The sequence below is a fragment of the Phoxinus phoxinus genome (assembly GCF_949152265.1).
Source record: "Phoxinus phoxinus genome assembly, chromosome: 5".
Lineage (NCBI taxonomy): Eukaryota > Metazoa > Chordata > Actinopteri > Cypriniformes > Leuciscidae > Phoxinus > Phoxinus phoxinus.
In genome coordinates, this window is record NC_136880.1 from 29,206,773 (window position 1) to 29,231,823 (window position 25,051).

The 25,051-nt window shown below is 38.1% G+C and overlaps 2 protein-coding genes across 11 annotated transcripts in view; both read right to left on the bottom strand.

Moving 5' to 3' along the window:
- Positions 1-11,198, bottom strand: part of asap1a (ArfGAP with SH3 domain, ankyrin repeat and PH domain 1a) — a 47,239-nt gene extending 36,041 nt beyond the window's left edge. The window contains exons 1-3 of one of the 3 annotated variants that reach the window (XM_079613568.1): positions 11,011-11,198; positions 10,501-10,585; positions 8,896-9,022 (exon numbers count right to left, since the gene is read on the bottom strand). In XM_079613568.1, coding sequence (XP_079469694.1) covers positions 8,896-9,022; positions 10,501-10,559 — 186 coding nt within the window. In that variant the 5' untranslated portion in view covers positions 10,560-10,585; positions 11,011-11,198. Of the gene's footprint in view, positions 1-8,895; positions 9,527-10,500; positions 10,586-11,010 lie in introns of those variants that run through there. The other 2 variants (XM_079613569.1, XM_079613570.1) reach the window with 2 other exon arrangements.
- A 587-nt stretch (positions 11,199-11,785) lies between these two features.
- Positions 11,786-23,523, bottom strand: ubtfl (upstream binding transcription factor, like). Of its 8 annotated transcripts, none has more exons than XM_079613521.1 (20): positions 23,383-23,523; positions 20,045-20,151; positions 19,727-19,908; positions 19,436-19,519; positions 19,153-19,308; positions 18,281-18,345; positions 18,066-18,186; positions 17,756-17,866; positions 17,526-17,653; positions 17,161-17,302; positions 16,320-16,361; positions 16,097-16,207; positions 15,827-15,982; positions 15,501-15,611; positions 14,932-15,017; positions 14,453-14,642; positions 13,660-13,707; positions 13,216-13,281; positions 12,828-12,947; positions 11,786-12,733 (listed from the first exon to the last, which is right to left on the bottom strand). In XM_079613521.1, the coding sequence occupies exons 2-20, from the start codon at positions 20,100-20,102 to the stop codon at positions 12,647-12,649; spliced, it is 2,064 nt and encodes a 687-aa protein (XP_079469647.1). In that variant the 5' UTR covers positions 20,103-20,151; positions 23,383-23,523; the 3' UTR covers positions 11,786-12,646. The 8 variants fall into 8 exon arrangements, with proteins under 8 accessions (XP_079469647.1, XP_079469646.1, XP_079469643.1 ...); XM_079613520.1 differs by having other exon boundaries at positions 12,828-12,950; XM_079613517.1 differs by having other exon boundaries at positions 13,150-13,281.
- Positions 23,524-25,051: the final 1,528 nt, after the last annotated feature.

Consider the following 25,051-nt stretch of genomic DNA (forward strand, 5'->3'; position numbering starts at 1 on the left):
CTTGACTGAGGCTGTGGAGAGGCTGGAGTGTACAGCACAAGGGAAAAAGGTCAGACCAAAGTTTCATGGGGTTTATGAGTCAGAACTGCAGGCCAAGGGTGATCCAACTTTCTTCTGTCTGTTTTAATTACAATAACTGTAGAAGAAAAAGATACAAATGTCCGAGAGAAACGCAATGGAAACATTGCATGAAGTCAACACGCCGATCGCTGAGCCACTGAACACCCACAGGCCTGGCAAGCACCACTTCAGCGCTGGCACTGATTGAATCTGTGGCTCTAGATATGAGAAGAACAGGTCATTGTGTAAATGATGGTCTGTTTGGTTCGTATCCATAGCAACGGGCCCTCTGATACTCACGCAGAATGCTAGGTATGCCTTTGGTTCTGAGGATTCCATGTTCTGTTCAAGTCTTATTAATAAAACACAGATACACATATAAACACAAACACAGAGGCAGGTGAAAACTTTTGTGGGACTCAAAAAGAAACACTTGGTTCAATGCTTCTTTTTTTTATGCAGTCAGAAAACAATGACTCTGACATATTTTGTAGTGTGTGACATATTTGTTACTGGCACATATTACAGATTTTCTAATTCAGTATTACTCAATACTAGACATTGATAATCTTGATTTTTGTGATGCCTAAATTCACTTGCAGCATTTAAAGCAATTTATTTTAGATTTTAATATGTTATTTTAAATTTATTTAGACAAAGCAGTATACAACGTTAATATCGTACATTTTTCAGTTATCGGCCGCCAGAAAAATGATTGGTAGATGCACAGATCGACCGACCAGGACCGATTTTCCGCATGATCGGCCGATCATCCTTACGTCTTTCAGATTCTGGGCTAGTCCATTTTGTTGCCAGCTGCACAGGCAATAACGTCAGCTGCGCATTCTCGCTCTCTTCTCTCTGACCGTGAAGTGACACACACCCGCCTCTCACTCATCTCATTTGCTCCGGTTAAACAGTGCTTATTTTGTGCATAATTTCCCTAATTCCTGCCGGTTTTGCTCTCACACCAAAAGCACGTGTACAACTAATCTATATAAATGGAGCGCACAAGCCGCCTCTCAGTCTCAAGCAGCTTGTGAGTCGCAAGTATCAAAATGAATGGCTTACTGTGCTTAAATGGCCAAATACCTGTCTTGGTGAGTATTCAGTTAAACACAGTCACTTTTGGAACTTAATTAGTTGAGAAAGATAACGCAAGTTGTATAACATTATATCGGATCCGTGCATAAACTCTTAAAGTGGCAGCAGCCTAATATTCCCACTGCTGACTGAACAAAATGAATGTTCCCTCTCTGAATATTCCCTCTCTGCCCTTGACTGAATAACTTTCGTAACTTTAATTCATTAATCTGTATTTAATTTTTACAATGAAGACTATCCAGTGTTGTTTTACATTTGAATACTTTAATTTCTGTAATTTCTTACCTGAATACACTACCACCTGATAAACTTCAAGCTGTGTTTATTTCATATCCCTCTTTATTCTATTGCATATATTTGTGCTGTTGTTTGATTTGTGCGTATTTGTTTATTTGGTACTTTTTACTTGTTTTTTTATGAAAATAAAATTTTCCATTGAAGAAAAGTAGTTTTTTGTTTGTATATGCTGTCAATTATAGTTCTTTGAAAGAAAATCGGATTTGGCAAAAATCGGCCAAGAAAATTGCAATCGGTGCATCTCTAATTATCGGCTTACTGGTTTTGGCCAGAATTTTTATATCAGTGCCAGGCAGAGTGGCACATTAACTTGAGCAGGGTGGCCTTTGATGACAGAGGGGCTGGTCAGCCCTGAAGGCTGGTGAAGAAGACAATTTGTCCATGCCTGAGAGTGCGTCTGGTGACCTCAACGCAAGGACACGAGACGCGGCACACTGTCTCTCCCTCAGCAACTGCATTCGCTTGTATAACCATCCAGCTGAGCTCGGCCTGGACAATTCTCCAATGACAGACACACAGCACAATCACACAGCAGTAGAGCCAGAGCCAACAGCAGCAGCACTATTATTCTGCTGACTAACACTAAGCAGCCACTGTTCAGTAATCACAGACTGCTACAGAAAGCGCTACTTCTGACTGATAATGACATAACCACCAGTCGACTGCTCACGTTTAAGATGAACAAGCAAAGCGGAGTTCCTCTTTATGCGTTTTGCAAGCTGCAGCAACGCTAAAGGACCATTCACACCAAGGACGAGAACAACAAAGATAAAGTCCACATATAAAAAAAGTCCACAACACAACTATAATGATAACGACACAGAGAAACAATTTCGTTGGAAACACTTTCTGAATTTTTTTTTCAGCCAATGAACAATAAAAACATTGACAGCCATCAGAATCCATCCTGACACTAAATAACTCAAGCATTTAAAGTGCAGACAACTTCTGCTTAAAATAAACAGAATGTTATCGAGCGTTAGTAAGAATGCTAATATAGTTATCATTATAGTTATTGTTTTTGGGAACGGGACTTAATGGTCGTTCCGAATGAAAGTGAGCAACTGAATCCACAGAATTAACCAATCAATCAGAAGTATTCCAGAGAGCCACAAAACTTGATTTCTTTGTTTAACTAAACAAATTTGTCAGTGTTATAAAGCTATACTTTAAGTTTTTATTTATTGATTTGTATAAGGTAATTATTATAATTATTCCCTTTAATTTCAAGGCAGAATTTTAATTAAATTACCAGGATAGGATAATCAAATGGCTTTGGAAAATCAGTCATTTGAACTTCAATTTGCATAAAAGCATCTGCTAAATGAATAAATGTAAATGTAAATGTACATTAAAAGAAGTAGATTTAACAGCTCAATCTGCTCCTGCTAAATGAAAACATAATGCAGAGAAAAAAATAAATCTGGTCAGCACTGAAACATCAAACCAACCATACTATCTCTCTCTCTCTGGCTTATGTCCTTAGACGTTCAGTTCGGTTGAAGCGAGCCAGTCCAGCGTCCTATGATCAAGGTAAATTAAACCACGTTCGCTGTGTTAGGTGGCCGATATATGGGGCAGCTAGTGAAAATGTGTTCCACAGTTTGTATTGGGTCTCCGCACTTGCATTGAGGACTATCTGTGATGATGCCCCACTTCATCATTGCAGCCCCGAGGCGCCCCACACCTGTCCTCAGGCGGTTGAGGATTGTCCACTGCTTTCTGGGCAGGTGCTGGCCAGGAACGTCCGTGGGGTCTTCAACTTAGAGGTGTAGCCGTAGATGTTGAACAGCATAAGTGCCAGCACTGAGCCTTGTGGGACACCGTTCTTGAGCTTTCTCACCCTACTGCTTTGGCCATTGCTGGTGTGTAGCCGAAAGCTGCGGTTATTCAGCATCTCCATTATGAGGCTCACAATGCGCTTGTCTGGGATGGTTTCCAGAAGCTTCATATGTAGTCCATGAAGTCGTGCAGCCAGACAGTATCATGCGGCTGTGAGGTCAAGGAAAACGGTGCCGGCCTTCTCTCCTGTCTGGAAGATGTCCTCTATGTCTTGGCACAGGAGGGTCACCTGGTCTGTTGTTGACCTACCGCTTCGAAAGCCAGTTTGTTCTTTTGGCAGTTGGGAGTCGACCACTGGATTGAGACGCGCCAGGATAAGACGTTTGAGGAGCTTGTATGGAACGCAGAGCAGTGAGATGGGCCGGTATCCATTGGGGTCGTCACATGGCTTACCATCAAACCATACAATCCCATAGATCTCATGCACCAGGAATTTCAAGGCAACTATATGTGGTGTAAATCCTCTGATTTCCCATCTGGCTACAAATCAATGGCTGCAGATCAGGTCTGCCATAAAATAGGTCACTAGAGCATTTTATCGTTGTTCCCATGACTACTATGCAGGCACTATTACGCATGAATGAATGCACAGAAAATAAATGTGTAAACAAAAAAAACAGCTGCCAAGCCGGCAGGTGTCAACAACATTTAAAAAAATTTAAACATAAAAATGGCTTGGGGAAAAAACAACATAGTTTTAAAATCAGAATCACATTTGTATGGTGAACTGTCAGCATGTGGTCTTTTGTGTTGGCAAATATACTCATTGTTTCCAGAGCCATCAATAAAAAGCAATGATGAGATTCCTCAATACTGTCGTAATCTCTGCTTGGACTTCAAACTACACAAAATTACAATAGATATCCAAAAAATGCAAATAAATAAAAAGTCAAGAATTAAAAAGAAAACTATTGTACTCAATAATACAGTGCTCTTGTACCTCCTTGTAATTCACTGGAGCAAACAATGCAGCATATTATGAGCAAATGGTGAAGGGTGGACATCTTTTATTCATTTTTTTGTTGTTGCTAGAGACAGGGATGACTAGGCAGCGGTTGTATATGAGCGTCATTGTTGTCAAGTAAAGGAGGTATTTCACTGACCCGTTTAACCCACAGAGTCAGACTACTGAAGAGGAGTTTGATCATTGTGTTCGCATCCTAAACACATTACATTAGACCATAAAATACCCAAGTTTCTGTCCTGTTTTGTCTATGGTTCCCTTTAATGCTTTAAGCTCCACCTCAGGCATAAAATGAGTGATTCCGGTCTATAGTTGGATGGGTTTTGCTGCAGTGCAGAATATAACTGCGTGTCTCTGTGCAAGGGATTTATTCTATGCCCATGTAAATGAAGTGCTAACTGCAGTATCAGTCACTGGGGACTTTTCCCTTAAGCACTCAGGGACATTTTTACTTTTTTTTCTGAGAGGATTATCAGGGCAGGCATTACTCCATACTGGACTAAAACAGAGAATCTCTTACGTCCTTCACTCGATTGTGCTGTATAAAATACGACACAAGCAATAAACAAGAAGCAAGTTTCCATGTAAGCCCTCAAGACAGAGCTGATCATTCTGACATTTCCACAAATACTATTTGAAATGGAAATTATGAACAGAAATTTTGTTAAAAAAATATTGTCTTTGAGTATGCATGCCAGCAGCTTGTTGATAAGCAGTCTATACCTTCATTAGCTTGCCATCTGGTCCTCATGAGAATATACCAGCACAGTGCCATGGAAAGCATTATCAAGATGGAGAGGCATTGTATGGAATGCAGGATTAGGTCAAAGATGTTGTGGACAAAATGGAGTGAAGGATGGAGCAAATGTTGAGGTGTGTTATTTTATATCCTGAGAACAAACTACTGTTTGAGTCCTAGCTAAATTATAAATTACATTCATTGCTCTAAAAAAAAGTGTGTTTGAATTCACAGAACGTGTTTTGCGTTTAAAAAGGTAAGATGCAGGCCAGGGCAAAGGAATGTAAAAAAGCGCAAGGTCTAGAGACGTATTTGATTAATTTATTTTAACTTGAGCGTGTTTTTAGAACACTGTGTCATGAACGAGACTCAAAGCCTCAACCATTATGCACACAAATAATGCATTTATAATTAGATTGATAGCTCAAATTGGACTGAATGAAATTTCGATCTGATTTAAAGGGCTGGTGAAATAATGCGATTAACAGGAAAAAAATAAGCATGTTAACACAATCTATAACTATTTTCTCAATCTGATTGAATAATACCTTCAGTCTCATGATGACTTACAAACTCATCATGGGATGAAACTGAATATTTACTAAATATTGTTACATAAATATCAGCTTTCTTTTAAAATATGTCATCAAGGCAAAAATGACAATTAAACTTACATAGCTCCGATGACATCAGCGGCTTTCTCCATTTCTAAACACGGCGATTGGGTACTGTGAATGCACTGAAGTTTTGTGTAGAATACATGTAAATGAATATGTGAATTGGATTGCAATGTTTAGGGTTAGGGCTAAAACGAAACGTTCACGTAATTCCATCGATTACAAAAATTCGTCAATTTGCGAGGACTGCGTCAACATTTCACACTGTTTAGGCTACGCTCAGTCCTGTCATGTTTCATCAAGGATTAATCCACAGGAAATTATTAGATTGATCTTTAAAATAATCATTAGAATATTCGACTAATCATAAAAAAATTATAAATAAAATTGATAGATTGACTAATTGTACAAAACAAAACAAACAAAAAAATCTATATCTTAATCGATCATCAAAATAATCGTTAGTTACACAGCCCTAACTAAAAACAGTTTGTTTAAACTTTCAGAATCTGATATTGGATTAGATTTATTCTGATTGATGAAAATTAGTGCATGTAAACATACCTAGTGTGGAGAAAAAATTATAATTATTTTGGTCTTCTGAGATCTAGCCTGATAGTTAGTGCCTGTGCTCTGAAACATGATGGCGCTCATATAGGGCAACGCAAATTCATGTCATCTGTCCTCACATCCCCTTTTTTTCCCTAAAATTCCCGTGTCCTCTAGTTCTGAATCAAGTGTGCCGCACAAATCCTGAAAAGTGAAGCCAAAGCATTTCGATCGCCCCCTGGTAGCTGGCTGCGGTATACGTCATAAACCCCGCCCTCTCCATGTAATCAAAAGGTACGCAAAAGCAATACTAGAAAAATCAAAGACGTTTTTTGTCATTTTAGGTAGTTCTTGTCACGCAGACGTATGTTCAAGTGTTCGTTTTTCCCAATAAGTTTGGTTTTTGTTTGTTATTTGATGCTATAAAAACTAGGTGTAACACCATGATTGATAGATGTGCTTTGGATTGACGTAATCGGCAACGACCGTTTTTGGGATATTTTGGCTTAATTTTTCTGGAGTGGAGATGCGTCGTCCATCTCTTTTTTTACAGTCTATGTTCTGAATAAAATAAGAGAGAAGAAATCCTTTGGATTCCAGATGATGTATTCAAAAGAGGTCAAAAGAACATGTGGAGCTGCCAAAACGAGACACCACGGAGGAGTCTCTCCAAATCACCAGAAACAATTAGCTAAAACCACTAACGGGCTCTTTACGCAACCCAGCCTGAGCATTCTGTTCGTCTTCTTAACACCCTCATCGCTATAAAAAAAAAATACGGTCAGCCTACCCATGTGTATTATTCAGAGCGCTGTTCATTCACCACCCATTCATTCTGCCTCACAATACCTCCTATCACTGCCCTGGACATTGCTAATTCATGGTGGGGACATTCATGTCTCTCAGAGTCATTCAGGGATCACTATGTCAGTCTTGGCCATTAAAACCGTGTGTCAATAGAAAGTGGGCTCTGTGGCAGAGCAAGAGGAAGCCCCTTCATCCGCCTGCAGAGCTCTCTGTTGTCTTGGCAAGTCAGGTGTTCACTGGCCCATGTGTAAGTAGGTTAATCCCTTCTCTCTATCTCACTCTTTCTGCTCCTGGAACCACTGCTCAGGAGAATAACCTCTCCTTGTTACATTAACTATTCTTAGAACATCACAAATCTCAGATCCACAGAGGATGAGAGATGCTGGCATGACTTGTGGGATTTCTGCCTTTTGAGAATTAGGAAAGCACAACTGGCTGTTCCTGAGTCTTACGTTTCCTTCTCCAAAACATCAAAGCGTGCAAATAATCTAAACTAATGCCTTTTTACGTCTATGGATGAACTAAAAGAGCTTGATTCATTATGATAAATGGTTTAATAGTTTCACATAGTGAAATGAAAAAGTTGATGATGGCTTTGGTATATTATCCCAAATGACATACATAAACATTACAAAAATTAAAACCCCTTACAAGTAAAGGTTATGCAGATTCCCAAATCCCATTTGACTCTACCATTCTGCTCATCTATGAACATAATAACATACAGGCATCTAGGTCATGCGGACCATTAGCCCATCTGTCTCCGCTTATGTTCCAGTGCATTTGTTGCCTTTTACTAATTAACCGAGGTTGATCTAATCACAGTTTCACTTGTATGAGGTTGTTTACAATCTCTGAATATCCCTGCATATATATGTTAGATATATAATTTAATTTATTGTTGATTTAAAAAAAGTATTATTTATTAATGCATATTTGTATGATAATTATGCACACAGTCAACCTGTAAATAAGACTTGAACAAAACATATGTATTGTATTGCTTGTTTTCTTTGTAAAGCACTATATGAAGTCAACATAATAATAGTATAATAGTTCATATTAATAATAACAACTTTGCCTGACTGGTCATGTGATGTCAATATGGCAGCTATCTACCATAAGGGGCAACTGGCTACATGTAAAATAAAACAGCTAAAACCGATAATTTCTCAAAAGTGCTGTTATTATTATCTTTATAGCCAAAATATATTGAAGGCTGTAACGTTAATTTCATGACAAATTAAATTTGATCAAATTCCTATTGACTCATAGCTCCCAACTCACTGCACATCTTCAATGACATCAGAGTTATTCAAGAGAATTGCGCCAACACTCCAAATTATGACGTTTTCTCTTTTGTGTGCACATAATCAATAAAATTTATTAAATATTACGAATTTATGTAAAATCCAACAGACCTCTTCCAGCTTAAATGAAATTATGTTATGGTATTACAAAATAGGCACCAATTGATGAAACCAAGAGAACACAGATTTTCGTTGTTGTTAAAAAATAATATCGTTAACATGCGCACAAAACAATAAAATAGCCTTAAAACAACAAAAATTACGAATGAAAAGCAGAAACGGGTACAGGCAATGTTGTCGAATAATTTAAGTGTTACTGTTAACAATGGATATATTCATATATGACTGTTCATCAGCGCCGCATTCTGTGTATTGTAAATCCATATCTACCGAACTAACGTTACATGCAACCCAACAGGGAAGGACCGGTGCTTCAAACGAGAAAGAGAGTGTCAAGGAGAATTTAGAGGTTGCAGGACAGAAATGAGCGTTAAGTAAGTTTAAAGTGGATCCTCCATTGGATTGGGCTCGTTCAAGGACCGTTATTTGTCTTGCACAATAGTGCGAGTTAGCCTCCCTCATTTAACAGTGAAAGAGCGGCCTTACCTCTTCCAGAACATTGACCGTGTTTCGACAGCTCTGCAAGCGGGTGGTGAAGCTTGATGTCGTGGGGGAATTGTAATCCTCCGTCGTCTCCGAGAGAAACTCGGACACGGAGATCTGATCCGGCATCCTTGCAAACACAGTCGCCCAATAAAAATGGAGGGGAGAAAAATCACAATAGCACCATGAATTAGACAGGGGTGGTCAAGAACGGAGCGATGTCTCAGTTTGGGGAAGGTTGAATGGCAAGGCAATGCGTAAAATGAAAAGAAACGTTGCCAAATGTGTGGCAGACAGTGCCTTTTTCTTCACTGTGCAATTCCCGTCCCTAGAGACGGTCGCTGTGTGTAATTTCCACGTCTTTCCTCTTCCCCTGTCTTAATTATCCACTTGCATCTACATAAAACGGCTCAGGCTCCTCTCCTTGTTCTCTCAATGTAAGATACAAGATGCTGGTTTAAAATGCCCTCATTCCACAATTTAGCTTTAAAATAGTATGATAATTTGAGTATTTCCTTAAATTATTGTTGTTCCGGTTTCGGAAGCGGTTTCATTCTGTTTTCCCTTTCTCTTTCCTCCGTTTTCCCCCCCGTCCTGACGGTCTGAGCTCCCTGACACCAGCGCGTGCACGCACGCTCATCTCCTCCCACCATTGATGACGGGATAAACAAGAGGAGAAACTGCGCATGCGTCTGAAGCTTAACCTTAGCAACTTTATAAAATACATTTCTTTTTTTTCAATCAAGAAGTCAAATCAAACGAATAAACAAATTAGTATGGTTCAAATAATAATCATTATCAAAGTATTACGCAGAATGAAATAAACCCAAGAATAAATAATAAATTGGTAAAGTGAATTTAGTAGGCCTATGTTAATATTATGTTAGTATGAGTAAAAAAAAATTAAATCCAGAACTAAATTGTGCAAAAATAAAAAAGGGTCCAGTTTGGTCATTTATTTTTATGCATTAGGTTATAATTAGGTTATATTTCTTATTATTCCATTCATAGATCATAAATGTAATGTAGTCTGTAAATTGAGTTTTTTTGTTGTTGTTGCCCTAATGCTGATACTGAACACATCTAGAACTTACAGTTTCATGCACTGAAGCAAGATATGTTTAAGATGCAGTCAAGGTTAAGTTAAATTCAGTTATATATCTAATGACAGTCAGTCATTTGTTTATTATGCTGTTATAATACAGCACAAGCATGTAATGGTTTGTCTCAAATGTACACGTTTAATATGAACTTCAGCTCAGCACAGAGCTTTTTATATATATATATATAGTATATATCTCACAGTTTCTTGCACTGCAATATATTACACATCATTTGTGGCGAGAGGAGGCATCCAAAGAGGCTGGTGCCCAGGGCCTCCCAGGACCACAATCTGTCCATGGGGGCGTGAAACAGTTTAAGAGTTCAGGCAGTTATTTGATTAAACTTAAAAATAGTTTTACTCTGCTGTAAATTGAGGAGTGTTAGTATAGCTATAGATTGATGTGCAAATCTGGAGGCAGATTAAACTTACTAGAGGCACATATGATGTTCAGATGGAATATTTAGTTGTATAACATAAAAAAGAGCAGTGCATTTTCTACTCACCGACTCCATAAAGAATCCCTGGAGGAAAAACTTGATAAACGCGAGGATGAGGACCTCATCTCTGTAGTCACCTCAATAAAACAGCCTCAAATTGAGAGACAATAAAAATACATTAATATCAGTGAGAGGAGAACATATCAACTACATCCGTTCCCTATTGGAAAATCCAGCTAAGGCTAGTAGCTGGTATCTGGTCCAAGATGCTAGACCAATTTTGGGCCATCAACAAAGCCAGCATCTTGAACTGGTCAATCTTCTTTTTTTTCTTTTTTTTACATGCTAGTTGGTCAACCAGCTGCATGTTGCAAGACACAACTTCTCCAGTTTAAGATGGATATTCCAAAGAAGTAAATATTTCAATACTTAAGTGCGATTATCATCTTTCCAAGGAAAAATACAAACCCTAAAAATAAACCTCTCCTGAAGTTTCTGTTTGCTGCTGACATCACATTTGTCTAAACTAATTTTGCCACTCAGGGGGGAAAAAAGCCACGCCTTATTATAACTTACCGAGCCAGCTGCGGTTTCACTCCGTATTAATAGATTAAAAAGTACTTGCAAAGCCGATTGTGCGTAGAGCTCCGTGTTTCCAAGTGGCACCATATTCACAGCATTGTGCTCAATCCAGCGCGCGGACATTACGGGCTGAAATCACATGCCGCTACAGTTACAATGAGCTGGAATGCGCGCATTGATCTGCCCCATCTGGAGCTGCTGGACAGGAAGCGAAAATCAAGCATGTGGGCTGGAGGGGGCCGGAGGAGGGAATCCTGCACAGGACCACAACTAATGGCAGGAACTGGGAACGCTTAACTTTTAAATGGAAATCTGATACCGCTGGCGAAATGAACGCGTTATGCAGTATTAAATTCAGCCTCACTGACAGAAATGACAAACTCGTTCTCTGAGAATGCTGATCAGCAATGGTACTCACTCAAACTAACAATCAAAGTATATTAAGGTCATCAGACACAATCATTTAAATTAAACAATTAAATTAATAAAGAAATCAAGTTTGTAAAAAAATTATCATTTTTAATTACTTTCAATGTATTTGGAAAACAGCTAGGCCTACAATAAATAGTAACTGCATGTCAAATTAAGTTTTTTTTTTGTGAGCAAATGTTTTAAATCAGGCAACGATCTAATCAGCATCCTCCATCTCCTTGAAGTTCAATATATATTATTTAATTAATATATTATATTATTATATGAATATATACATTTATTATATATGAAGTTCATCATATATGTTGTATATGCAGGACCTTCACGGAATATAGATTTATTTTTTACGTTTATTATTATTATAAAAAAAATAGAAGTATGAAATCTAGCATTTCTATATTTAGGGTCTCTGGGTTGGTTAAAAGTCTGGATCTGTAAAGGTTGAAAATTGTTGCTCTTAAATGCATCGGTCATGTTTTTATGACAATGGATTGAATCATTTGGCACATTGGTACACACTCTCATCCACATACCAAAAGTCCCCTAGTAAAACACTAATAAATATCACTTTTTTGATGTATCTGAAAATGCACAATTAAGTACAAGAGGGGAAAAAGTGCATTTATTATGGAGGATCTGCAACAGAACGTTCTAAACAAGACTTGAGCAGCTCGTAACAAGACTTGAGCAGCTCGTATAGTCCTCAGAGCTCCAGCAACTAGCTGAGGCAAACAAATATAAACAGGAGAACAGGGGATTTCATCTCCATTCCAAGTCTTTCAACCCTAACATCCACCTCCAAGCAACCCTGATACTTTCAAAAACTTATGAAAGCTCAACCGGCTTTGAACAAATTATTTTCAAGTTAAAATAAAAAGAACAAAAAACAGCCAACACAGATTTTAATAACACACCTATATAAAGGCAATAAAAATTGATGCGATTATCACACATGTAACACAGCTCCGTTAAAAGAAAAAACAACAAAGAAAGTTGTCCGATTGACTAAGTCTGTTGCATGGACGTGGTGATGGGGAGAGCTGTTGGCCCCCATATTGTCTCTTGCCCTGTAAAGATAGGGAGCAAGATTACTGCATGCTGTGAGCTCACAGCTACTGAACCCCCTCCCTGTTTTCTGGGAGGGGTATTACAAGGGGGCGTGTCCGGCACAGCCCCCTCTAAGAGGGGCTGGGACAGGTTAGTCTGAATCAGAGTCACTACTATCTTCTGATGATGAGCTGCTGGAGCCGTCTGACCGGTCATCATCATCTTCGTCATCTTCATTCTGTGTATCATGTGTCAATGTTAGAAATGCATGATGAATACCGTCAATAATAATAGAGCAGATTGTCTAAAAATGTAACAAAAGGAAAATTAACCTCGTCATCTTCATCATCATGTGTGTCATCACTATCAGTGCTGCCAGATGACTCATCATCTTCATCCTCCGAGTCTGAGGTGTCTGTTTTGTCATCATCGTCATCGGAGTCCGACGTGTCCTGCTGGAAACCAAGAGTCACATATCTTTCAAACAAGCAGCTATGCATGTGTATCACTGTATTTCTTTGTGTACACACCTACAAACACACACACCATCAGCACACGTCAATTAGCAAACTTTAAGATGATTAACACCCTAAGACACTTTATACTGAGTCCACAGCCTGTGTGGGTGAGTTGCCCAGAGAGAGCGTGCGTTACCTTGGCCCGGTACGCCATGGAACGCTTGCCCCCCCCAGGACCCACCGGCGCGGGTCTGGCACCTACCGCCTTCGTCTTGGTGACTCGGACTTTCGCCGCAGGACCTCGTGCTTTTGTTGTGCTTCGCCGTTTCTATGAGGGCAAAGAGAAGGTGGGGTAGGGGGGTGCAAGGACAGAGCAGCACAGGAAAAAACACGTTCAAGCTTAAGCAATGATTATTAGGCCCACAGTACAACCCTAAGAACATTATCCATTCAAGTCATGTTAGTTTGAGCCGAGAGACGTATGTGATTCTGAATAGACAGAAAGAAAATAATAAATCCACATGTGGTGGCAGGGACAGAAATAACCTCTATAAGCAAAATCAATCAACTAAATCATCTTGCCATGCAGTGCAGAGGGTTGCGGCATAGAGAAGAGTAAATCACAGCTATATGAATGCTGTGTGAGAAGTAATTCTAATATTATAAAGCGCAGGTTACAGCTGCAAAAAAATGTGCAATTACTTACCGTAGTGGAGAACTCTTTATAAACCGCACGCTCCTGAGGGGACAGTGACTAGGAAAAAAAGAAAAACGAGAGGGAAATATGTCACTACAAATCTCCAAACTCAAATTGTTCACACATTTATTTTTGTAATAAGGTAAAAGTCATGCAAAATTGTCCATGGTAAAGAAAAGGAAAATCTTTTTAAAATCTAGTTTAAAACAAGTGTGTCAATTTCTTAAAGGGTCAAAAACCCTAAACTAAATTTCCTGAGATTTTAGTATTGTTTAACAGTGTGTTGAACATGATAGAAGGCAATGTTACCATTCGTTAGTTTTAATTGTAGGAGAAAACTACTGTAGTTAATTTTAGACTTTTTTGCGCTTTTTTCAACTTCCGGGTTTAAATTAATCTTCGTGTCAACATCACAGGATGTGAAGTTTTCTTGTACTATAGTACAGTGATGACTCATCAGTGATGTGTGTCCTTATCCCATGAGAAGACGCCTCGCTTAATTATTCACAGGCGCTTTAAACAGTGAGATTGCATACAGTAAGTGAAAGATGCACTTACTTCTCACAAAACCATGTATATTGTGTTGCGTGTAATGGTAAATTGCAGCGTGCATTTGTGCTTTGATGGTTTTAACTCAATGAGAGCGAAATAAAGTCTGAATCTAAGCCGTTGCTGTGTTGTCGGTCTCCCCTCTTCCCCAAATTGTAATATATAGGACAATAAATTAGCATCATGCCATTGACCCAATAATAAACAAAGTGTATTTGATCTGCAATACTGGATGATTCAACAAACTTCTTACCTTTACCCAAGCCTCAAGCTCAGCTTTGTACTCTAGCTGTTGTTCCTCCACCTGTTTTTTATATTTGTCTTTCTGGGTCTGACTAAGCTTGTGCCATCGCTTGCCGATCTCCACCATGCGCTCCTTCAGGCTGAAGTGATTCAGCTCACCGTTAGTTAGGAGTTCCTGGGAGAACATTTGATACCCGCTCCTGAGGTTGGAAAGGAAAAGAAGAAAAGCTTTGGTAACACCTTATTTTACACGGTCCTTACACGTACTTACTGTAGTAACAGTAAATTATGTAAGGTAATTAATCACATGCAACTAACCCTAAACTAAACCCTAACCCTAATTATAAGTGCATGTTGTTAATATTACTCAGTAGTTAAATGTGTAGTTACACCGTAACAAGGACACCTTTAAACAAAATGTAACCAAAAACATTTTTTACAAGAAGGAAAGTCTCTCTGGAAGCAACAAGCTAAAAATGTGACACTTACACCGGGGGCTTCTTAGGCTCGCCATCAAATTTTGGTTTTCTTTGTCCCTGTCCTGACAGAACTGTCCTCATCTCTAAAAGCTCCCTCTGCAGAATAAAAAAAACCAAGAAGAAACATGAGTAAAGATACTTTTTCTACTCCTAAACGCAAAGACAAGACATGAGACTATGTTAAAATGCTCACGAAAACAGAGCAGGCTGATAAACCACTGCAAAATATATCTATCTATATATATACACACACACAAAAGTTAACACATCAAGATGCCAGGTTCATTAGAATATGGTAGAATAAGTGACAGAACGCTAAAATGAAGACATTTAAACATCACTGCAATGATGTTGAGTCACACTCATCAAACAAAAGTGCAAGCTCCACCAACTTCAGCTGGGAACAGCACAAACTAAGCATTTACACACTGAGATACAAGTGTATCCATTGCAGACCCCTCCACCTCTACACTGGGGAGGAGGAAAGTTAGGGGTGACCAACATTTTGACATTTCTTCAGCACAGGTGAGAAGACAGTGGTCAAAACGTCTGGTCACTGACCACGGTCCGGTACTGAACCTCGTATCGCTTCTGGTCCTCAGCAGCCTTCTTGATCCAAGGAATCTTCTCCTTCTTTTCCATGGCCTTCCAAGCAGCATCCATTGCATTCTGCGCTTTCTTCCGGTCATTCTGTGAAGAGCAGCGGTTTAAGTTTAGGGTTTCTAGAAAAGACTGTAGTGGTAGCTCAAGTACTTTGGAAAGGCTGTCCAAAGCAAGCCAATTAATACAAATATGCTTAATAGATTTTGCATGATGTCACAGGAATGTTTAATACAAATTTAGCATTTTGTGATTCAGTAAGAGGTCTCTTCCTAACTTATGAAAATCATTCATGTTGCTCTTACTCTGTATTTAGCCAGATAGTCTCCTATCACGCTCTGCTGCCACATCTCCTCTGGAGTCTTCGGTGTTTCAGGAAGCCGTGTTTTCTTATTCTTATTGTTTTGCTTCTCTTTTGAAAGGCCATGCCATTGATCCAGCTCAGGGTCACGACACCGTTCCTACGGCACAACAAGAAGAAACTACTACGGTACTCATTCTGATCCAGACAGCATACCACAAGAGCACAACAGCATGCATGTATATATAAACAAGGACATCTTGCACATGCCCACCTTCACACATGGGGATTTGGCCCTCAGGGGGCTGCCTACACCCCCTAGGCTCATCTTGCCTCCCAGCTTCTCCTCTCCACACACACGCTCCCTCTCCTCTTCTGGGAGACTCTGCAGAGAGACGGCGTTTAAGACAAAGTGTCAAAATAAGCAGAGCCTCCCTTGATCAAGAATTCAACGGTATCTGTTTTAATAGTATGAATTGGTGGTGCCTTGCACTTACCTCAATAAACCTCTGAAGGTCAATCTCATACTGTTTCTTTTTCTGATGAGACAGATAAACATTGTAATTTTTAGTTATAGCTGAGCCAGTGTTAATGTAACAACTGTGTTATTTATAATTTATATTTATTATTAACCATGCCTGCTTTGCCAATTAACCTGAGTGTTTACCTTCCCCCTTAGTTAGTTCCAAAATCTACTGACAGTTATGTCAATGAAGAATCATTTTTTTAAGTGAATTCAGTTAACACTGTTTTTTTTTTAAAGAAATTATACTTTTATTCAGCAAGAAGGTATTAAATGTATCAAATGTTACAGTTAAGAAATGTATAATGATACAAAAGATTTATATCTCAAATAAATGCTTAAACTTTCTGTTCAAATAATACTGAAAAAGTTGCATCACTATTTCCACAAAAATATTTAGCAGCACAAAATGAAAAATAAATGCTTCTTGAGCACCCAAACAGCATATTAGAATGATTTCTGAAGGGTCATGTGACACTAAAGACCAGTAATGCCTGCTAAATATTCAGATTTGCCATCACACGAATAAATTACATTTGAAAATATATTAAAATAGAAAAAGTTATTTTAAATTGTAATAATATTTAACTATATTACTTGTATATACAATATAGTATTGTATATATTACTGTATTTTTTATATAATACATGTAGCCTTGATGAGCATAAGTCTACCATTTTGGCCATCAGCCACCCCAAAAGGGGTCAGCCAATGGTCAACCACAGAAACCTTTTTGGATAACTAATATTTGATACTGACTTTTAATATTTTCTCTTTTGCTTTAAACAACCGAGAGTAGATGGGTCTACAAGACCTGTTCACATCGTTTCTGGAACATGTCCTTCTCTTTCTGGGTCATCATCTTCCACTGCTTACTGCATAGCACCATTCGCTCCGTGCTTGGCACGTCCTTCATGTTTACCATTAGTTCAGCACAGTACAGCGAATAGCCATTTCTGCAGAACAAAACCATAAAAATATACTTTAAAAAACTGTATATATATATGACAAATACTGCAAATATATAGACAAGAACCACTAGTTTATATTAAAACGGTCAACAACATTATTTCTAAGAGCAGCATATCTTGGTAAGATAAGTCAATATAAGCCATGCATAACATCTAAATGAAGAGATTTCTGAGAAAACCAAATGTCACTTAGCGGTTTAAAACATACGGTGGTGGTTTGGTTGGCCGGCCATCAAACTTGTCCTTGAGCTGCCGTTCAGCCTTGGTTAAAACAGACTTGACGTGCTCATCAGAGTTTGCATCTGGATGAGCTTCAAAATATACTCTCATGCTTTCCTGTATGAGGAAGTAATATTTTACAACATTTACAATGTAATTTATCACTCAAATCATCAAAGGCTTCATCACCTTAGCCTCAGTGAGAACACAAAGCCATACCTCGTAGTGTTTCTGCAGCTCTAGAGCTTTGCTTATCCATTTCAGCCTCTTTTTGTCTGGTAATTGTGACCACTGTCTACGTAATACTTCCTTCAGCTCCTTCTGGCTTACCTACAAGTATCAAACATGGAAAAGTAAGTAGGTCCATCCATAAACAGTTGAATATGATGAAATGCGCTCAAAAATAAGTAAAAACACACAGTCATAAGCTGGACTTTGATTCAGTTACTCAGTTCTAACTCTTTGTACTTGAGTTGCTATACCAAGACTATATGACCACTAGGGCCTTTTTCCTGCCAAGTTTTGTTACCTCTGGGTGAATTTTCATGTAGGCTTTCTTCTCATGGTTGTACCATAGCTGCTGAGGGGTCTTGGGCTTCTCTGGGAGGTCTGACTTCTTTCTCTCCTCTATTAAATCTGGGTGGTCCTCCCTAAAAACAATAGAAGCTTCACACTGAATGACCAGTACAAAAAACTGTCATACTTGTGTTAGGTATTTTTGTGCAGAGGAACGTGGACACTAACTTGAATCGTGCCATGTTCTTCTCAAAAGATTCTTTCTCCCTCTGGAATTCTTGAATGTACTTGAGCTGACAAAGTTATAGAAAAACAAATGCAAATGTAAAAGCAAAACAAATTACCTTCAAAAGTAATATTTACAAGAACTTTATGAGAAAAACAGCTCAAATCTTTGAAAATAATGAAATTCTACAAACGCCAGCACTTCACATACTGTATAGTAGGAAGGTAAATACCAAAGCACTGGACTTTTTTAAATGAACAAAACCAATTTAGGTAAAAATGTATGGGAATGTACAAAATAATGTTTATATTATACCATTAGGTTACCATTTCTGTAAATTTTTTCACAACTGTAATCATCTTTTTGCCATTTAAAATGTTCTGCAGTGAGAAAAATGTTTTAAGTAAAAATATTCTCAATTGATGTGAAATTATAAAAGTGTTCTTTTATTATTATTAATATAATATTTAAGTATTTATTCATATTTAGAATTAGCTTTATTTTTTTTCTCTATAGCTTTAATTCATTTTATTTCAGTTTTAGCTAAAACTGTCATTTTAGTTTTTCCAACTTATTTTTTTCAGATATTTACAAGGCACTATTTCTATTTTTTTTATTAAGTTTAAGCTATTCATCTAATATATTTATACTTTAATATAGGTAATCTTTACTGAAATAACCAAAACAGATTTTTAAATACTTTTAATTAGTTTTATATAACATCACTGCATGAAGCATGCATAATAATTAGAAAAGAATGCAGAAAATACAGTCTTCAAGTGAAATAGTCAGAAGTTTCAAGTAAAGCATGTCACACTGAAGGACAACTAAACTTCCCAAAAGTATTTCATGTCTACTACCCACAAAAACTAACCTTTTTCTTTTCAGGAAGCTCTTTGTATTTTTTGGACAGAATCTTGGTGAGATCCAAGTTGCTCATCTCGGGGTGGATTTTTGCATACTTGGCTCGCTTCTCCATAAAGAAGCGAAAGTAGGGAGTAAGGGGTTTCTTTGGGAAGTCTGGATGTGTCTAAACAGAGTTAAATGCATAAAAACTATGAAAATGCTCTATTAGTTGACACAACACATCAGGGTAAAACATGAAATTTGATTAGGATAAAAGAGATAAAGAACTTTTGATATCTTCACATTCTCACCTTCAATTTTTTCCCCTTATACGGGTTCTTCACATATTCAATAGCATCAACAATGAGCTCTGTCATCGTTCTGTATTTACGTACCTAGGGTGGGAAAATTATTAAATCAACTCCATTTGATTTAAGGCAAATAATAATTGTAATGTTCTGCTTATTATTGTGCCAGCAAAGCTCAAAGTAAAATAATCTTTAAATGGACAATCTAAACAGAATGTCTTTCACATAAACGCCTATCAGTTTTATTTGGAAAACAGGCACATTATTGCTTTAGCTCGCTGGAATTTGGCTCACCTCTGTGGAAACTTTCTGCCATTTCTGCTTACACATGTCTCCAGTGAACGCCCCAAACCCCACCTTCTCCCAGTCAAAATGAGACTCTGTGGTTTTATACTTCATTGTGTCTCCATCAGGTAACAGACTGCGTATCCTCTCCAGCAGTGTCATGCAGTCCTCTTTGCTCCATGTATCTGCATCTAACAAAAACCAACACCAAAGCATTGAGCATGTTGAATGATCAAAAACAAAGGGTGTTTTTTAATGCTGACAAAAGCAGTGTAATTGTTGTGTGTCTGTGTGAATATGTCCTTAATTGACAGCGTGCGAGCGTACTTGACTCAATTTTGATTCGTCCTGTCTGGGCGCCAGACACACTGGTGCTGCCATTCATGATGACAGAATTCACCAATCTCCACCTTGACACTTCACTGGCCAAGTGCCTGCATAGAGATAGAGATAGAGATAGAGATAGAGATAGAGAGAGTTCAGAGTTAGGATGTAATTATGGGCTACTGAATGTGGCAAACCTTTTCAACATTATTCATTTAAACTAGCAGTTATAGTGACATTCATTAGATGCTAGTGCTTATTCCTTTGCAACCAGTCACTATTGCAATATCTAAAAAAGTATTTATTATATAATATTATATTGTATATTAGTTTTTAAAAAAGAGATATTAATACATATCCCTTGACCTGTTACTAGTAGCAATTTCTTGTTAGCAACAACTCCTTTTTAACTTTTCATATATATTATGCAGTTTATGTAATAACTCATACATTTTACTTGTAAGATTTCAAATGTTACAAGCAACAATTGGAATACACATTTTAATAAACAGGTACCATTGTTTATTCAATTAGTGTTGGGAGAACTGGTAGAGATACTGATAACTATCTGAACAGTTACAAGTAACTAAAGAATAAGCACTAGAAACACATGAATAGTCAATTGTAATATACTAGTCGGAAGAGAATAGCTGATATCTAGGGAAGCTTGTTTCCACCACAGAATAAAAAAATAAGAAAAAGGTAAACGAGTTTACATCTCGCAATTCTGACTTTTTATCTCAGAATTGCATGATATAAAGTGGCAATTGTGTGTTATAAAGTCAGAATTGCGTGATATAGTCGCAATAGCGAATTATAAAGTCAGAATTGTGTGATATAAAGTCGCAATTGTGTGTTATAAAGTCAGAATTGCATGATATAAAATCACAATACAATTGTGTGTTATAAAGTCAGAATTGCATGATATAAAATCACAATACAATTGTGTGTTATAAAGTCAGAATAGCAACATATAAACCTCACAATTGCGAGAAAAAAGTCAGAATTGCAAGGTTGATCACAATTCTGACTTTTTATCTCGCAATTCTGACTTTATTTCTCAAAAATGCAAGATAAAAAGTCAGAATTGCGAGAATTGTAAACTCGCAACTGTGAGATAAAAAGTCGCAATTATATTTTAAAATGTTTTATAATCTGAGGTAGAAACAAGCTTCCATAGATATCTGTACCCCAGATCCTTATACAATTCAAAAGTAAAATATGTAATATGTTACCAGTAACTATAGGAATAGTTACTTGTCATTATTGAGTGTCTAATAACAAAGAAACAATTTAATAACACACTAATGACTATAATTGAATAAATACTAGTCACAACTGGAGTAAGTACATAAATACTACTATCTAAAGAACAGGCTCTAGTGAAGTTGAAAATGAAGGATAAGTCACTCACTACTGCATTAATAGCAATTACACTAGATTTTGAATCGTTTTAGTTAACAAAAACAACACTGGGACATATGAATGTAATGAAAGGGAATGTACGATTAATGTTTTAAACTGATTCGATTTTTTTATTATTTTGTAAATGGTCGTCTAATTGTGAACGATTAATGAAATGTACTGTATGTCATCACTGCCACCCAGAGGAACATCATGTGTCCATGCCCCGCCTCTGGAGCACCTCGACACGGGCGCGTCATCACGCTGTGGCCATACCAGTGCACCAGCGGCGGCGAGCGGCGAGAAACCATGACGGGATGCTATGATCGCATATTTCCAACGCCTATAACGTTACATGACCAAGCCGCGATTTTCATCTTGGTTCACTTAAAGCGACCGGCTAAGCCATAAAGGACCGACAACTGGGATTCCTACACGATTCATGTCACGGTTTGAGGATGCGAGAGAAACACACGTACATGGTGTCGGGGGTCATCTTGGCAAAGAACGGCAGGAAATACTTTCCTTTGGGATTATGTAACCGCGAGACGCGAGGACGAACACGACCCTTGCTCGAGGCTCGAGCGCATCAGTGTCCGCGGAAGTCTCGGTCTCTCCTCCCGTTCTCCGCGAGCGCTCTCTGTTTACATTCTGCCAGTGCAGCACATTCATAGGCGAGTAACGCTACTTCACTAAAAGATAGTACAGACATTTTATTTTCTGATCCGTAAGAGATATGACATACAATTCAACACATATTTGGTTTGCTTCAGCTGCAGCATCTTTTTAAACGTTTACATGATTGTATAATATCTTCTCGTGTAATTAGTGTTTATTTCAAATTTAATAACAACGAACAAACTTTAAGTCCAGTGTTTCACTGGCATTCGTTACTTGCATGTTTATCTTGCGTGATATAATACAATTATTATGTTGAGGAAAGGCTCGCATGTATACTTTTACTTTACCGGTCTCACACTATTTACTGTGTTGTGTTGTATTATATATCTCATATATCGCAAAATCACCGAGAAGTCACTGATGCACCTCGCACGTGCCCGCGTCCCTCTCGAGCTGTGTGTCTCGCTGCGCGCCCGCACGAGGCGCCGGTTTCCCGGTTACAGTGTCATCCTCGCCCGCGCGCAAGGTCAACTGAGCCAAAAAGGCTAAAAACGCAAAAATGTTATTCTTTCTGCAATGTTCGAGTCTTTCTGTGAACAATAAACCTCAATAGTCGTGTTATGTTCAAGAAGTATTGCACTAATCACTTCTGACCAAAAGTATGACTAAACTGTTCAAAAATGCATTGAGTTTTATTAAAAGTACGGTCAATAACAAAGTTTCCGCCTACTTACTTTAACAATTCGTGTAAAGCTCACTATAACTGATTAAATTAATGAGTGTTAGATGCGTTTAGTTTAGTGCACCGACCGTTGGTCTGTTTGCAACCCCGGTAATGGCGTCTTTATTCCGGCAGGAGTCACCACGCAGCTTCCGCTGGCACGAACGCCTCAGCTAGCGCGCGAGCTACTGGGAAAAGTACGACGAATAGCGCTTACGCCGATTAAAAATGTGAATCGATGTCTTTATATACGCTCATCAGTTGCATCCTTACTGAAAATTTAGGTGTATTTCCATGCAGATTTCGTTTTTTTGCAGGGATTGTGACAATATCATAAAATGCATTATTTCACTATAAAATCAATTTGGTCATGAATAAAATACTTAAATGTTTAATTCTGGTTACATTTTAAATATCAGTTAAATAATGCAATGTGTCGGCGAATCAGAATTAAAAATAGAGGTATGAGCGGGCGCTTGTGCCTTCTCTCGCCCCAGAGCTCTCACTGCAGAGCCGCCATGAATGTTACAAAGACTCGGTGACGAGCAAATTGAAAACCGTTCCAAACGGGCTCAAAAATTATCAAATCTCTTACCTTTTTCAATATTCCGGCACGGATGTGCTTATTAATTAGCGATGTGTTCGTGTTAAACGATTTTATTGTATTTAAGTATCTGTTTTTTAGCCGTAAACCCCGGGGAGTCAGGTCGAAACGAATCCGACAAAAGGAGCGTCTGGTTCGGTATGAAACTCCGCCCAGCGCCGCAGGGGGAGGAACTCCGAGGGAAAACATGCGAGAAAAAAAGGCGGAGGCTAAAACTTAAAAATAATATTTATTTTTAACATTGATACATTTCTAAATTATATTAATAAAATGTTTATGTATTTTTCAAAATTTTAAAGCTCGACTTTCTCAAGCTTAAACTCGCAAAACCAAGTATCTACCGTACATGCATCTAACAACCATAAACTAGGCCTACGTTAATATTAATTCACAATTGCTATATAGCTCTCTTTTTATGGCTGGCCATTTAACAGGACAAAATATATACTGGTTGCCATGTAAAAGAGGACGCTTTGCCAACCCTGTAACTCCTTCAAGTGCGAAACCGATTAGTTTGGGTGCCCACATTCATTCTGCTGCCGCGGAGACTCGCACGGCCTCCGCGCTCCAGAAATCTCGTCTCTGCAGCCCAAAAACAGACGGTTCTTATTATTGAGCTCATGAGCTGAGTTTATCTTCATATTTGCAGAGACGCTGGTGCCTGCTTGTGCTTATAGTTCCCATCGTTTGAATCACTGTCACAGTCGGGCACCGATTTCCCTCAGCCTTAGTAAAAGTGTCATTGACTGTATCTCGCTCTCTCTCGTGCTCTCTGATTGTACACAATCGTCACGAGATTTCTTTATGTGAAACTGACCAATGGCACGAGGAAAGGAGGAGGCAGCTGTGACTGACTCAACCCCTTCAGTTTGACCAAAAGAGATGCTTCACACAGATCATTGAAGTGACTAAGAAAACAAGTCTATCATTCATTGATTAGCCTACTATGATTAGTATTTATTTATGCAGCATTTTGTCACATCAGTGTGAGGTACTGAGCTGAACAGGCATGAACAGTGAGTTATCTAAAATTATTATTGTATTTGGTCAATTCAAAATCTTCTCAGGATTCCTACATTCATGGTTTTTCAGATATTAACAGAAAATCTTAATTTCTTTTTTTAATAAAAATGTTAAAGTCATGGAACAATGTATGTAAGAAAATCATGCAAAGTGGCTATAATATGTGTATGTATATAATATGATATGACTGTAATATTACATGTTCATGTAAACTGTTTGTTTAGTTCATTGTATTTGAGAATTGCAGTGTTTTCCATCCATTATGAAAAAGAAAAATGTGTGGGAGGTGCTCGGTTGTGAGTCAATTGTTTCATACATTTCCATCAAAATAAGTTAATTGAATGTTTGTTTGTTTTAAAAATTCCTGAAAATGTTATTATAAAATGTTAATTAATGCTGCAGAAGTGTGTGTGAGTCAAAGTGTAGTATGTTTGGGCCATGTACTCTTTTCTCTATGCTTACTGACATATTGTTGCTACCAGCATTGAGTGGCCATGAGATGGCAGCAGAGGTGCGTTAATAATAGAGTGAGCAGCCATTCATCATAGCATCATCATCACTACCAGTCTACAAGTACAACATTGCAATTTGCAAAGTTTTCCACTTCATATCTAGCACATATGACTACATTGTGCTT